General features: G+C 42.0%; 1 protein-coding gene across 1 annotated transcript in view; it reads right to left on the reverse strand.

Annotated features, from left to right (window-relative positions):
• Positions 1–5930: 5930 nt before the first annotated feature.
• LNPEP (leucyl and cystinyl aminopeptidase) overlaps positions 5931–16991 on the reverse strand; it is a 125746-nt gene continuing 114685 nt past the window's right edge. The window contains exons 14-18 of the mRNA XM_075325068.1: positions 16354–16532; positions 12869–13030; positions 10238–10378; positions 8136–8217; positions 5931–6967 (exon numbers count right to left, since the gene is read on the reverse strand). Coding sequence (XP_075181183.1) covers positions 6839–6967; positions 8136–8217; positions 10238–10378; positions 12869–13030; positions 16354–16532 — 693 coding nt within the window. The 3' untranslated portion in view covers positions 5931–6838. The remainder of the gene's footprint in view (positions 6968–8135; positions 8218–10237; positions 10379–12868; positions 13031–16353; positions 16533–16991) is intronic.

A 16991-nucleotide genomic window follows, 5' to 3' on the forward strand; every position in this document is an offset into this window, starting at 1 on the left:
GCATAGACATCACTGGGGGACTGGAAAGCTTGGACGTTACTGGGAGGCATACTGCTCTGGGGGTCGGCTTATACAGGTCTAGGGGCCCATACTGCTCTTGGGGGTGGCTCATACAGGTCTGGAGGCCCATACTACTCTGGGGGGGTGGCTCACACAGGTCTGAGGGCCATATTGCTCTGGGAGGTGGCTCCTACAGGTCTGGGGGGGAGCCCATACTGCTCTGCAAGGATGGTTCATACAGGTATGTGGGCTCATACTGCTCGGGGGGGGGCTCATACAGGTCTAGGGGCCCATACTGCTCTGGGGGGTGGCTCATACAGGTCTGGGGGGCCCATATTGCTCTGGGAGGATGGTTCTAGGGGCCCATATTGCTCTGGGGGTGACTCATACAGGTCTTGGGGCCCATACAGCTCTGGGGGGTGGGTCATACAGGTCTAGTGGCCAATAGTGCTCTGGGGGGGGGGGTCATACAGGTCCTGGGGCCCATACTGCTCTGGGGGTGGCTCATACAGGTCTGGGTGCGGCTGATACAGGTCTGGGGGGTGCAAACTGCTCTGGTGTGGCTCATACACATCTGCGGGGCCCATACTGCTCTGGTGGTGGCATGCAAATGCACATAACACATCTGAATGCTGTGGGAGCAAGTGCAGGGCTGTCACCAGGAACATGCGGCTGCCAGCCTGAGAACTGCAGTCCCTGAACAATAAAAGAAAATGCTAGAAATGCAAAAACATTACATTTTTTGATTGCTGCAACACTGCATTAAAATGCAATAAAAGATTATCAAAATATCATATCTAATGGTAGTAAAAATGTCAGCTGAGGATGAAAAAAATTAGCCCTTACAGCTCCAGATTCTGAAAAATACAAACATGACAGGTCTCGGAAATGGTGACAAAGGCAAAATTATTTTTTTTTACAAATTCAATGCCCCCCCCATAAAAAAAAGCAGACCCCCCTTCCAAGGAGAATCATACTTACCAGATCCCAGACATTAGCATCATTGCCAGGCCCTTCTAAGATCTTCAGCCGGAGCTCCCAGAAGGTATGCTGCACGCATGCTTCTGGCAGACACATACATCAGATCGCACACACACTCACCAAATCTGGCGAACCAGATTGCTTCCGGCTGGCAGGGGAGCCTGGGATGCAGTGCAGTGGAGTGCGAGGACTAGCGGTGGAACCCATAGAGGACCTATGGTGGAACGCAGGTTCTCCATGTCTTCCACTGCATGTCCTCACACTCCACTGCGTCCCAGGTTCCCCTGCTGGCCAGAAGCAATTAGTATTGCCAGATGTGGTGAGTGTGTGCAATCTGATGTGGGTGTGTGTGTGTGTAATCTGACGCGGGGGTGTGTGTCGGTGCGCAATCTGATGCGTGTGGGTGCGCGATCTAATGCGTGTGGGTGCGCGATCTAATGCGTGTGGGTGCGCGATCTAATGCGTGTGGGTGAGTGATCTAATGCGTGTGGGTGCGCGTTCCACTGCAGGTCCTCCTGATCAGCGTCTGGCAAGTGTGATTGAGGGGGTTTTCGGTCTTCTTTCTTTTGGGGGGTGTCTGCTTTATATAATAAAGTGTCCTGCAGTATTCTTTAACTCTTTTAGCTGCATCGACACTTCAATATGGAATCGTGACTAAGGTTTATTTTCGGGGTAAGGCTTATATTTAAGCCTTAAGCTGAAAATGCTGAAAATTCCTGCTAAACCTTATTTATGGGGTAGGGCTTATTTTTGGGGAAACACGGTATTTACATAGAACAATGTTCTACCAAGAATGATGATCTTTTGTCAAAATCAAAGCATCACTTCAACCAATGAACGAGATTTGTATCCACTCTTAGGGAGATCAGCCTGTTTACACTGCAAGATAATTATGAAACGAGCGTTCCTCGAAAAGTTGGTTCACGATAATCTTGAAGAGTAAATGCGTTTTTATTACTTCTTCCTAAATCAAACAGGAGATGTAATCTCTGATTAAAATATTTTGTGCGGTGATGAGTGGATTTTTTTTTCTACTAAGCAGTAAGATGAGAATTTATACATGTAATCACTCTAGCACCTGATGAGGCCATGTCTTAAGGCCACATCTCGCTAAGCAACATCTCTAGCAACATCGCTGCTGAGTCACGGTTTTCGTGACGCAACAGTGATCTTGCTAGCGATGTTGCTGTGTGTGACATCCAGCAACGACCTGGCCCCTGCTGTGAGGTCGCCGGTTGTTGCTGAATGTCCTGGACCATTTTTTGGTCGTTGCCCTCCCGCTGTGAAGCACACATCGCTGTGTGTGACAGCGATAGAGCAACAACTGGATGTGCAGGAAGCCGGCTTCTGCGGACGCTTGTAACCAATGTAAATATCGGGTAACCAAGAAGCCCTTTGCTTGGTTGCCCGATATTTACCTTAGTTACTAGCGTCCGCCGCTTTCAGGCTGCCAGTGCTGGCTCCCTGCTCACGTAGCCAGAGTACACATCGGGTAAATAAGTGAAGCAGTTTGCTTATTAACCCGATGTGTACTCTGGCTAGGAGTGCAGGGAGCCAGCGCTAAGCGGTATGCGCTGGTAACCAAGGAAAATATCGGGTAACCAAGCGCTTGGTTACCTGATATTTACCTTAGTTACCAAGCTACACCAATTAAGACCAATAGGAGCACTGTGGTGTGCACAAAGGCTGTCACCACAAGTCATACATAACTCCAATTATAACAAGAAGGCTATAATAATTGAATGAAGACCGAAAGAAAAAGCCAACAACCACAATAATGCAATAAAATCATTAAATTTATTGTTACAATATCAATAAAATATATATCAAGGTTTAAAAACGGTGATAGAAAAGGGAGGCTGACACACAGTACTATTACCAACGTACATTAAATACACTAGGTGTAATATGAAAAAAAGTCACTAGATGGCACTATCAAAAATGGAATATGGAGCAGATGCAAGCAGAGAATCATCACCAAGAGATAATTATAACATAAGGCACCTATGATAGACGCTATAAATATAAAGTGCATGAATACTATCCAGGTCTATATTAAAGTGCATGATAATCATGGTGATGCATGTCAGCTAACATCTCCCCACATCCCCATCTACATAGTAAATTAAATGGAACTCCGTGCTTAATGGCACCAAGGTCAAAAGATCATAGGGAGCCCATAAATAAAGAGAATATACCTGAAGTCATCAGCCTGTACAAGTGTGGCAGCCAGCCGACCCAACACGTGTTTCGGACAATCCTTCGTCAGGGGGCGTGTTTTTTCTATCACCGTTTTTAAACCTTGATATATATTTTATTGATATTGTAACAATAAATTTAATGATCTTAGTTACCAAGCGCAGCATCGCTTCCACGCGTCGCTGCTGCCTGGGGGCTGGTTACTGGTCACTGGTGAGATCTGCCTGTTTGACAGCTCACCAGCAACCAGTGTAGTGACGCTCTAGCGATCCCTGCCAGGTCAGGTCGTTGGTGGAATCGCTGGAGCGTCGCTTAGTGTGACAGAACCTTTAGGTATTTAACTCCTTAAGGACCAGTCGATTTTCTGTTTTTCCTCTTTTTCTTAAAAGAGCCATAACTTTTTTTTATACTTCAACTGACATAACATACGAAGGCTTCTTCTGTTTACTGTGATAAAATACAATTTTGTACGCCACATTTCATTATACCATATGATATACTAAAAATCAGGAAATAAATTCTAAATTGGTGAAATGATGGAAAAAAAAAATGCAATCTGCCATTGTTCTCCAGATGTTTTGCTTTTACGGAGTTGGTAAAAAAAACAAAAAACAAAACCCTGGCAATATGATTGTTTAGGTTAGTGCTATTATGGTGATACCAAACTCACAAGGTTATAATACATACACAAAATTTTTTTTTTTTTACAAAATTTGAATTAATTTACTTTTTTTTTTTTTAAACAGAAAAAGTAAATTAATTCAAATTTTCTAAAAAAAACAAAAGAAAACTTGGCTTGTGTTGCTATTTTTTGAGTGTAGTGATCGAACAAAGTAAATTCTTTTTATATCTGATGTGGCATTCACTGTATGGGATACACAATTTTTTAATTTTTTTACATTTGAGGAAAAAGGGGCTGACAAACTTTTTATAGCTTTAACATTTTTTTTAATGATTTTAGCACTTATTAGCCCCTTTAGACGACATGAACCTGTGATCTCTTGTACAATACATTGCAATACCCAAGCATTGCAGTGTATTGTAAAATTGCTGGTTTAGAAGGCTCATGGATTCCATACCAACCCACTGGTTCACCCATATTCCTAGGGGGATGATGGGCGCTATACTGATGGCAGATATCTTGGAGGCCCTTTAAATGATCTGTCACGCTTCGCAGCTCTATTTAAATGTAAAAATGATGCAATTAAACTTTGCTCTTACTTGTGCGTGCCGACTATGCAATGCAGCCCGCACCAGTTCCTTACAGACTGGAGTCAGCTACTGAGCCCTCGCCATATAGTAATATAGTGCACAGCTGCAGTACATGTCTGCCAGCTATCACTAAAGGGTTAACAGCAATTGAATTACCAAGATTTTTGATCTCTAAAGCTTTGATGATTTGGTGAAGACATATACATGTAGATATAGATATGACTGGTCGGTGCCCTGCACATATTAAACTTTTACAAGGAAGTGCTGCCCATTGTTCTGCTTAGGCACAAATATTCATTTTCCTACGTAACGTAGGATGTAAAATTGTATGAAGGCACCTATTATTAAGAAATACTGGCTGCCAGTGTCAGGCGTTTTTGGTACTTTCAGAAAACATACGAATATGGAGATATAATATTAGCTTTATGTAAAGTGAAAACATGAAAATTATCCTAAGGCCTGTTTCACATGTCAGTGATTCTGGTACGTTTGTGCTTTTTTTTTCTTATACGTACCAAAATCATTGACATATGCAGACACATTATAATCAATGGGTCTGCGCACACATCAGTGATTTTTCACTGACCGTGTCTCCATGAGGTGTACACGCGTATCCATGATTGCCGCACGGAGAAAAGTCCATTTTTTTATGGCATCATTGAAGTCCCACGGACCACGCTATGGTGTGATCAGTGAAACATGTACCAGAAAAAAAAAACCCGTACATATAAAATAAAAAGCATTTTATACTCACCTTTCCAGCGACGCTCTGTGCAGCCTGTGCTCTTCTCTGCAGCTTCCAGGCTGGCTCATGCATATTCATGAATGCAGCCAGAGCCGGCCCGGAAGTAGCTGCAGAGAGCGGTGGACGGACGCTGCAGAGCCGAGGAGTTCAGCACCATGGAGAGCAGGAACGTGACAGGTGAGTGTATGTCCATATGCAATCAGAGAGTATAGATCACGTATCACGGATAGCACATGGACAACCACCGTGTGGCACTTGGAGTGACACGGGCATTTTTTACACGTCTGTAAAGAATATCACAATTAGTGATGCGCAAGTGTGCTTGCCATTGTTCGGTACTTGATCAAGCATCAGGGTGCTTGGGTACATGTGGTGCTCCGCTGAAAATCGCGGGTGCTCGGATGTCAAATCCATGAAACAAGGACTACAACCACTGCATGATGTGTGCAGCCCCCCAGGCAGAGGTAGTCGCAGTCTCTGAATGGCTCTCACTGGGGTTAAAACAACATTTTCGGATGTAATGTATCAAAAGAAAAATTAAAAACCCTGCCCTCCTTCCTCCAGAAATGCTGTGTATGGCTGGCGGTATGTGGGCGGAGAGCCCAACTGCCCAATCCTTGACTTCCATTATACTCGCTACTCGAGTTGGGCCCTTTCAGAGTGTCTGATCTGCTCGACTCTAGTAACCTGACATTGTAGTGCTCGCGCATCTGGTGGCAATTCTTTTTCCCATTTTTTCATTAATCCCGCAAAATCGATTGCCGACGCTGTACACAATGAAGACTATTCCATATTGCCATTTGAAAAAAATCATTTAATTATAAACATATTTGTTGAGATTTTCCTAGATTTGATTAACCCTTCGCTGACCTTGTTACATATTGCAGCACTTCTCCCGACGTGAGTGAAATCATACAATTAGCGGGGAGGGGCTTATTCAATTAGCATTTACAATAGGTCATTTCACGGGAGTGCAAATATCAAAAAACACAAGCCTGGTATAAAACATAGTGCACCTCAGAAGACAGTCATAAAACAGTCATTTCTATTGCCTACTACACAGTCCGAGAATGTCAGCATTCTCGATTATGTTATATTATCTTAATCTGCAAACATATATGATCACTCTGTATAAAAAGGAGCAGTGACTCGCCATGTACAGCATTGCAGTCTTACATTAGTTTCACGAGCGAAGTGGAAAACCTGAGGGGTAAAGGCAGCGAAACACTAACGGATTCTTATCAAACAAGTCTGTCCAGTGTTAAAACAAACGATAACAGAGGTTCCTGTCCTAGAAGTAGTAAATCCCGAGCTCCATGGTGAATCTGGATGTATTTCTTATGTACATAGTCTAGAAATCCACATTCTCACACAATTTTTGCTGTAGACACACGCATACAACCTCCAAGCCAATTTGTTTCCGACAGGTTAAGCACAGTGGTCGTAGAAATTGCTTTCCGTTGGATGCCTCTCTTGGCACAGTGCAGTACGGGGTAATAACATTGTGATTGCCACAACCCTGTAATAAATACAGTCTTTCTCCATATGACCAGTCACTCATACAAACGGATTTTTATTTTTTTTGCCCTGAGCTGTCAAGAACCCTCCAGAAGTCCCCACGACATTGCAGGATGCGTGTTATACGATCTGTGCTTTAATGGCCTGACAGTGTATCCCCCAACACAAATATGGCTGGGTGATCTACAGCCAGTTAAGGTTGTCACGGTTTTTGTCAATCCACTGGATGTTGAGTTTGATGGTTTCAGTGGCCTCTTTCACGCACCACATCTCTCGGCTTTTGCCTTTAGTAGAATTGAAGAAATGTATTACCTGTATACATAAAAAAAAAAAAAAGTGAAATACTCAGTAAAAGTGTAACCAAGAGTTGAACAGTAAACTTTCTCTATTTACTACTTCATATTTTTACTTTACCTAGAGTTTTTTATGGGTTAGTAAAAACAATTAGTAGCTCTGGTGGTCTATGGTAATGAAAGGGACGTAGATTTATACCCATAATAGTACAAAATGGTTATTTGTTAATAGTCAATAACATTGGGGACAGAAAGCATTTTTTCATTTAAAGGGACTCTCTGGCAACGGGAGCGGGTGGCCATGTGACTGCAAGTACCGGATTTGCATTCTTCTGGCCACATTCCAACTAGACGTATCCGTCCTCCGTCAATTCACTTGTATTGAGGGCACGCACATATAGTCAGCACATAGCCACGTGTATGCAAATCACGTACTTGCGGTCATGCGCCTGCCTACTTGCGGCACCAAAGAATCATGACAGTGAAGGCACTGTGCGTTATGTTAAACATTAGATTATCAATTGGCAAAGTAGCAAAAAAACACCCCAGAAATGTTACAAAGAGAAAACTCATATTACATTCTAGAAATGATTGAAAAGAGATTTTTTAAAGTAGGGACTTCTCCAAAATAAAAATAATGATGGCTACTGACATACTATAGAGCTCTGAGTGTTGCAGCTAAATAATGTGTCATTGAATCTTGGTAAACTTGCAGGAATATAAGTGTAATCAGTATATTATAGCAGACTTACAGCAGTAAGACTGGGTACACGCGTTGCGTTTTTGCAACAGGTCTTCCATGCGTTCCGTCCTCACGCTCCAACGCACTGCGTCCCAGGACTCTCTGCCGGCCGGCAGCAATCTGTATCGCTGGATGTGGTGAGTGTGTGTGATCTGGAGTGTGTGTGTGCAGGGGAGGACGGCGTGCCATATACCTGCTGGGAGTTCCTGCCGAAGATCGCAGGAAGACCTCGGAGCGACGCCAACACCGGGGTCTGGTAAATATGACTCTCCTGGGACAGGAGATCTGCATTTTTTGAGGGGCAAACTTTCCCTTATCAGTGTTTCCCTGAGAATAAGCCCTCAACCGAAAATAAGCCCTAGCGCATTTTCCGGGGCAAAAAAATATATAAGACATTGTCTTATTTTCGGGGAAATGTCAACTATAATTAAGGTAAGTAACTAACCTCATTTAAGTAAACCTCAGTTCCAAAGTGAGAGGTGGTCTTGGTCACAATGGACTGTATAGGGAACGACCCAGGAAGAAACCTAGAAAAGAAAATAATTTCATATTGATAAATCTGTATTTACTGTACTTAAAAACTTGTGTACCCCCCTTTCGAAACAGAATACTGTATATCATGCATTGGTGAAGTGGTGTTATATTTGTACCGAAGCACTATAAAGGTAAGGCTACATTCACACATCTGTGTGACGTCTGTATAGAAGAAGGGTGTGACTTAAATGTTTTTGAATCCTAATGCAAAATCTGTACCTGAGCCTCCCACCTACCTACCTCCCACCTACCATTTATAATATTAGTGCCTTATGTGATAAGGGGCTTCCATGCTGCAAAGGCACCAAGACCAGGTGACTTCTCTCTTGGCACCCACGACAGCTGTCACTACACATGGACCAAGGAAACTCTTAACTGTGGGTTGACTACAGCTTAGGGATAGGTACCGTACTTCATTTTCCAAGGGGCCACATTAGAGACTGACTGTTGTGGACGGCTGAACCAATAAACTGAACTAAATTCTGCATATTATTATTTTATATTAATTTCTATCACTTAGTATTCAGCAGAATTAAGTCTACTGACTAGCTGCTACTGCTAATACATGTTATAATAGGGCTTATTGTAATATGTATTCAAAACCAAATAACTGACATGAACTTTTCACCAGATGTTGGTAACAACCCATCCAACCCACACAAGCAAAGAAATCAAACAATAGATGTCCATTAATTAAGTGTAATAATGAAAAATGATACAGGGAAAAAGTATTGAACAGCCTTTATTGGTGACGACTGGTTCAAGACGCCTCCTGTATGGTGAAACTAGTAGCATGCATTGCTCAGGTGTGATTTTGGTCTATTCTTTCACACAAACACTTTTAACCTCCACCTCAACAATCCAGTGTCCCCACAAAGCCAGCATCACCCACAGAGAACGATGTCCCCACACAGTTTACCATGCAGTATGATGTCCCCACAAAGCCTCCCACCCAGTACAATATGATATCCCCACACAGCCTCACATGCAGTACAATATCCCCATAAAGTCCAGCAAGCAGTATGTTGTTCTCACAAAGCACAGTAAGTCCCCATAAAGCTCCCCAAGCACCACGATGTTCACGCAAAGCCATTCACCCAGTATGATGTCCCCTCAAAGCCTCACATGCAGAAAGATGTCGCCATAAAGCCCAACCAAGTAGTAATCGGTCCCCATAAAGTTTACCCCAAGTACTAGGATATCCCCAAAAAGCTCCACACACAATAAAGTTATCTTAAAGCCCACCAAACAGTATGATGTCTCCACAAAGTTCTCCATGCAGTGTGATGTTTCCTGAAAATAACCACACAATGTTGTCCCCACACAAGCACCCATTTAATATGATGTTCCAACAAAGCCCTCCAGGCAGTATCTTCCCAAAACGCCCTCCACACAGTATTATCTCCGAACAGAACCCAAATACAATGTAATCTCTGAACACAACCCAAATACAATGTATTGGGTACAATGTAACACAACCCCCCACACAGTATGATCAGTGAACACAACCCCCCCACACAATATGATCAGTGAACACAAACCCCCCCCCCACACACACACACACACACAGTATGATGTTCCCACAAGTACTGATGATTTTATCAAAATATATCTATTCACCTAACCCCATTTCCATAATGCACTGCTCCAGTCTGTGGAGTGTAATGGGGCTCCACACAACTGGCATGTTCCCAGACGCATAGGCTAAATGGTAGAAGAGGGATCTGACAGCTCCCTGTTCCATCATTGTATTTGCTTCCGGAGGATGCAAAAACTGATGAAACTGAGAAAACTGGAAGGAGGGCGGTCGCATGGCGTGGGACACCTCCATTTACAGTCCTTTGGTAGTGTTGGTCTGCCGGCGGCACAGAAAGCCCCAAGGCCGCACTTCACCCATGTCTGCTCTAGCTGGTTGGTAGGTCATTCAATCTCATTTAGTGTCTACATGTAATGTACTGAAATCTACAGTAATTATTCAGCTACAACATTTGCCACAGACTAGTTCACACTTACTTCTGAGTAATTGTATCCCAGTTTTGCTTTACAAAATTCCAAGCCAGTAGAAACCCAGGAACATTCTTACTAACAAGACGGATGACGATGGGAAAGTCCTGTGATCTTATACCTTCTCCATGAAGGCTGGCGAACATCAACCTGGTGTACAGAATAAATCATTCAGACATCGAAGGACATACGATCATTAGTATACAATATCATAGAATAAAATAATGTATTAAAATATATTAAAAGTAGGACCGTCCCAACTGAGTACACCTTGACGCCTTTTTATTCAAACAGTGTTAACCAAGTACCCTATATTATTTACATGTACTAATACGATTTACTTTATTATAAGGGTATATGGCCATTTTGTCTTTTTCTTTTGAGTTTTGTATGTGAAATGCCCAGATCGTGAACATGTTCTTACTATTGCACATATTGCACTCATACTCCGGATTATTTGGGGGGTTTCTATAGTCTATTAATAAAGTCTATTATTATATAGATCATATTTTTTTAGTATTTCACAATGACACCTTCAGTTCTGATGCATCTGGACAAATGCTGAAATAAGTATTTGATAAGATTTGGATTTTGGCATGTGGTCTCATAAGCATTCAGTTGTCCTACTCTATGAGATGGAAATATAGTAAAGAATTTTGAAAAAAAAAATTTGATATAAAAAAATAAATAAGATAATTTGCAGGGCTTTTTTAGTTTCATAAAACTTCTGATTTATAATAAAACAAAACAAATTTTTCTCCTCCTTCCCGGGTCCAGCGCTGAGTATCCACCGCTGCTTCCAGTCTCAGTATTGTCTGCAGCGCTGACATCACATTGATCGCTCTGCAGTACTTAGCTCACCAGCTCGTCGCTGATGGCACAATGCCCTCCAAGCCGCTGAGCTTACTAACTGGGTGCAACGCTGACACCATGACCGCAGTGCTGCATACAATACCAGACACCAGGAGAAATGGTGGAGGCTGCAATGCAGCACCCAAGGATGGAGAGTAAAACATAGGTTGTTTATATTTTCAAAAACAATCTGTGCCTAGGGACAGGGATTTCCTGAAACCCTAAAAAACCCTTTTAAACAGAAAAAAAAACCCCATTCTAACAGAATAGTGTTTGTTATTCTAGAATTCTTCACCCCCTAAACTAAAGTGTTACCCCTTTATACTTTAATTCCGGCTACATCTTCATAGATAATATTGCCTCTACTGTACACATTTTACCCCTCCATACATAAAAGGAAAAAAAAAAAAACAACAACAACAAAACTTGCGGCCTTTAACCCCTCACCGACATATGACGTACTTGTACATCACATGCCTGTGTCCTGATTTTGACTGCTGACAGATGATGGCTGGGTTATTCAGCCATCATGTTCCTCTAACAGTCACGTGTGGAGTGGAGCTTTGCCCGTGGCTGTTAAAGGGAATCTATCAACAGCTTTTTGCTACTTCATCTGAGAGCAAGCATGTTGAAGGCAAAAAGACCCTGAATCCAACAATGGATCACTCAACTTTACTGGGTGCAGCGGTTCTGACACAATTAGTTTTTAGGCTATGTGCGCACGTTGCGTAAATTCATGCAGTTACGCTGCGCTTTGTAGCGCAGCGTAACTGCATGCGTCCTGCGTCCCCTGCACATTCTATGGAGATTGTGCAGGGGCCGTGCGCACGTGGCGTCTCAGAGCGCAGCGCTTCGGCTACTGCCGAAGCGCTGCGCAAAAAGAAGTGACATGTCACTTCTTTCCTGCGCTTTGCCGGCAGCTCCTGCTCTGTCTATGGGAGGAGCTGCAGGCAGAGCGCATGGAATCGGCGCTCACTACGGACATTTCTGCAGCGATCTAAAGCGCACGTGTGCTCTTCAGATCGCTGCAGAAATTTCTGCAGGGCTAGTACGCAACGTGCGCACATAGCCTTAGATTTAGGGTGTAGCAGAGCTGAGAAAGCTGTCCCCATCCAAGCTCTCTAAATACAATATCTATAGACCTTGAAATGCTAATGAAAACTGGGAGCGACAGTAGCTTTGCAATGATAATCTCCTAAAGCAAAAACAAACATTGCAGGTAAACAGCACAAAGTGGATAAGAGAGGCATATCTGAAATCTGTGTGTTAACCTCTACAGCATGCTGCCTTAAGATTACACAAAATCCTGCTGACAGATTCTCTTTAACCTGTGAAAGGCCACTGTCAATCTGTCCCCAAGGAGACTAACAAATACAATAAAAAAAAAAATGAAAAAAGTTTTAAAAAAATATGAAAAAAATACATAAAAAGTTTAAATAACCCCTCTTTCCTCATTAAAATTAAGAGGTAAAAAAAAGTACACATATTTGGTGAACAGCCAATCTATCAAAATATTTAAAGAAAAAACCTCATTCGATCTGTAAAAGGTCTGGCGAGGAAAAAAAAATATATAAATGCCAGAACTGCGGTTTTTCAGCTGCTGCAACACTCAAATAACATAGGAGGCGATCAAATGATATCAATAAAAACATTGGGTCAGAGACCAAACAAGCCTTCACAAGGCCATGTCGACAGAAAAATGAAAAAAGTTATGGCTCTTGGAATAAGGGGAGGAAAAACCAAAAAGGAAAAAAAATTGCCCAGTTGAGAAGGGGTTAAAATACATACCACTGCAGCTTTTTGCCATTTTGGGTGTTGACCAGGCCTTCCAGCATTTTGATTTTTTCCGCTTCAGACAGTGATGTAGAATACATAAGGTACAGATGTTCCCATCCCTCATCTGTCTGGGCTCCAACTTTAAATACAATTTTTTTGACCGATGACGGGAGACTGAGGAGACAAATATATTCAAGATTACAAATGGAAACTGATGATCTAAGGTAAAAACATGATAGCAGCTCAGTCTACATCTCAAATAGTATTTTGTTTTCTGATAATACAAGAAGTTGTAGGAGGTTTTATAAACTTTTTAAAGGATCCATTTGGATGAAAACGCGCTGGTGGCTGCAGTGAATGAATTCGTCAACAATGATAGTAAGGTTTTTTTTTTATTCAGAATGTGTATCAATGCTGTAATGGCGTCTTTATCATGGGGAGAAAAAAAAAACATATGTTCCCCACCCCACCCTCCTCTTTTGTATATAATTGTACCTGTGCAAAATAGACCTTTCCTTCCTATTACATCTCAACCATCGGCAAATCCTTTTTTGAGAATTTCTTCAATTTTTATTAGTTCCTATTTTCAGATTCATTGCACTTTACCGCGCAGTCTATCGTTTTAAGCGTAGAAGTTTAATTTCTTCCTTATATAATTCTCCCATCGAGAGTCACAAGACACCAACCAAACCGCTCAGTTCATTTTTTCACTCTTTATACTCTTATTTCCATACCACACATTTTTCCCCCAGAAATAATCTTCCCCTCTCAAGCAAAATATTTTGTTCTTTTAATTTTCACCATTTTGTACGGCACCATTCAGTGCACAAAACCCCATCTCAGGGTAACAGTTATGGCCCTTGTTTCATACTCACCTCACTTCTATCCCAGTCTGGAATATCTTCTCGAGTGTTTCTCATACAAGTTTCCCTTCTAATTCTCCACCTATCACTTGTTTCTTAATTTTCATTCTCCTTTTCTACCTTACCTTCAACTACTCTACAGTCCTGAATTGGGTATACCTTGTTGTGTTGGGATGCCTTTACACTTTTTTGATCAAAAGTGTTTAACTAAATATCCTATGTTTATTTATATCAAAGATTGCATTTTACTAATTTACGGCAAGGTATACATCCATATTATTTTTATCCTGGGTTTCCTTTCCTTCAACGCCCCTGAAGGCTCTTCCGGTAACCGTTCGCTTTCTGGCACCTACTATTGGGGTCCATCCCGAGTTCTATTCCATTTCTCTAGCACTCCAATCACTCCACTCCTTCCTCTTCAATGCTTTGCCTTTTATGCATCTGTTCATATTTTATTCTTTAGATGTATACTTTTTTCTTTGCTGTCTTGAGTTCATCTCTCTAGGCGTCTCCTCCATTTAATTTTCTCTTTCTGGCTGCTATTCTTGGGCCCATCCTGCGTTCTCTTCAACATTTTGTCCTTCATTCACGTATTTAGATTTTACTATTTATATGTATGGTTTTCCCTTTTTTTTTTGCTTTGTTACCTTCAGCTAATCTCTTTAGGTGGCTCCTCCATTTAATGTTTCCCTTCCTGGCTCCCACTCCATTATCCAATTTGTCCTGTACTCCTACCACTTCCCTCCTTTCTCTTCAACCCTCTGTCCGTCTATATATATATATATATATATTTATATTTATATAATATATATATATTATATATAATTTATTTATAATTTGTAGCTATATTTTCCTTATTTCTTTGTTGCCTTTCCCTCATCTCCTTAGGTGGATCCTTAGTGAAATATTCTCTGGCTTCTATTCATGGACTCATCCAGTGTTCTAATCTCATTTCTCCTCCACTTGTCTCCCGTCAACACATATTTACATATTCACGTTTTATCCTCTATTTGCATGACGTACCTATACGTCATAGTTAGGAATGGGTTACCAACCAATGAAGTATGGGTACGTCAAGGCCATCACGAAGGGCATAGGTGCTGTACCCACGCCATTTGGTATTGGAACGTCCAGAACAACCCGATCTATAAAATGATCACTCGTTAAACTCTTCAGTGAACACTTAAAAAAAAAAAAAAAAAAAATAATAGCAAATACTGTCTTTTCAACAATCAGCAGACAAAAAAAGGGGAATAAAACGCGATCAAAACAAGCAGCCATTTAGCTCTGTCAGCGAAAAAATAAAAAAAAGCTGTAGTTCTCAGAATACAAAACAATTTTGAGTTCTATAAAATTGTTTTTATGGTGTAAAAGCAGCAAAATATAAAACAAAAATCAGTGTGATATCGCTGTAATCATACTGAACTAAAGAATAAGGCTATGTGCGCACGATGCGTAATTACATGCAGTTACTCTGTGCTTTGTAGCGCAGCGTAACTGCATGCGTCCTGTGTCCCCTGCATAATCTATGAAGATTATGCAGGAGCCGTGCGCACGTGGCGTCTTAGAGCGCAGCGCTTCAGCTGCTGCCCGAAGCGCGCGTTCTAAGTAGTGACATGTCACTTCTTTCCTGCGCTCTGCCGGCAGCTCCTGCTCTGTCTATGGCAGGAGCTGCAGTCAGAGCGCATGGAATCGGCTTTTTTTTTTCAGTACGGACATTTTCTGCAGCGATTTGAAGCGCACGTGTGCTGTTCAGATCGCTGCAGAAATTTCTGCAGGGCCAGTACGCAACGTGCGCACATAGCCTAAAGCTGTCTTATCAAAAAAATCTAAGCTCCCAAATCCAATTGACCCCTTCCTCTCCGAACACCACAATATGCCTACACCACAGTTAACATCTACATGTTTGGCATTATTGTAGTGAGGAAGGTCGGATTAATTTATGGGGTGTGTGTCTCCAGAAGCATGGGATGGGCACAATGTACAAGCACTACAAGAGCTTATTTACAATTTATTGTTCTGCAACATTCACTGCGTTTGACTCCACAGATGTTTTCAGAGACAATATTTTCACTACACCCATAGATGAATTCCCAAAGTAATGTAATTTTCCAAAATGTTGTCACTTGAGGGGGTTCCTGTATTTCTGGCACTTAGGGGCCCTGCAAATTGAGTCTGCATGCTATTGTACGAAAATCTGTGCTCCAAAAGTCAAATGGCGCCGACATCACAGAGGTGGGTCCCAGTCTTCCTGAGTGACTGGGCTGTGGGCGGTGTTTCGTCGCTCGTCATAGCCCAGCATGGCGCTGTGCAGCGCAGGAGAGAGTGTGCGAGATGCTGGGCTGTAATGAACGGTGAAACTCTGCCCGTAGCCCAGTCACTCAGGAAGACTAGGGCCGGGCTCCTCGATGATGTCGGGTCAACTGGAAGTTGACATGACATCACCGGATCTCAGAGGTCACGGAGCTTAGGGGGTCGCTTCATGGCGATGAGCAGATTGCAATAGCACCGCTCAGAGGCAGAATTGGCTGAACAAGGTAATTATAAAAAGCCTTCTTTATCAGTTTTACAGGAATGTGGCCATTATAGCAGAGTAGTGAACCACCCCATTAAGCCCATAATTTGAGCTCTTACCTTGTTCCATTGATTCGCCAGGTATTAAACAGCTCAGTAGCAGTGTGGATGCAGGTACTATCCATATGAGTACATGCTAAATCTAAGAGCAATGATCTTAGTTCTTGATCAGACAATGTTCCATCATCCGTCCACTCCTGTTTTTTTATTTGTTTGCTCAAAAGGTCAAATATGCGCCTCTAGAGTAAAAGATAGAAGTCAATTAATTTTAGCTATCTATAAGCGGCACAAAAACGTGATCATGAAAAGGAAAATTGAAGGAGATTGTTGACGTCATCTTAGTCTTTGTGGTAAGATTCAGGTTTTAGGTTTCTCTTGAGGTCCTCAGTTTCAGAAGCCCTGAAGACCAGTCAGACAATCCATGCAATGCCTAATTTATGCTGCAGGGGTTTAATCAAAGTGTTGGGGTATGCTTACAGCCGCTGATCACAGCTAAGTGAGCGATGGCTGTAGCTGCTCTGGATAAACCTTTATCATTGAAAGCCAGCGGCTCCTGGGTCAATTAAAGTTGATTTCCTCCCTGTAGCTGCACTTTTTGTAGACCACATTGTATCAGTATTTATTTAGATTAAACTATATAGCTGCAAACTAATAGTATTTGGGATCATGATCAGTTCCTTTATTGATTTAAAAAATTT

Source organism: Anomaloglossus baeobatrachus, chromosome 1 (assembly GCF_048569485.1).
Source record: "Anomaloglossus baeobatrachus isolate aAnoBae1 chromosome 1, aAnoBae1.hap1, whole genome shotgun sequence".
Classification (NCBI taxonomy): domain Eukaryota; kingdom Metazoa; phylum Chordata; class Amphibia; order Anura; family Aromobatidae; genus Anomaloglossus; species Anomaloglossus baeobatrachus.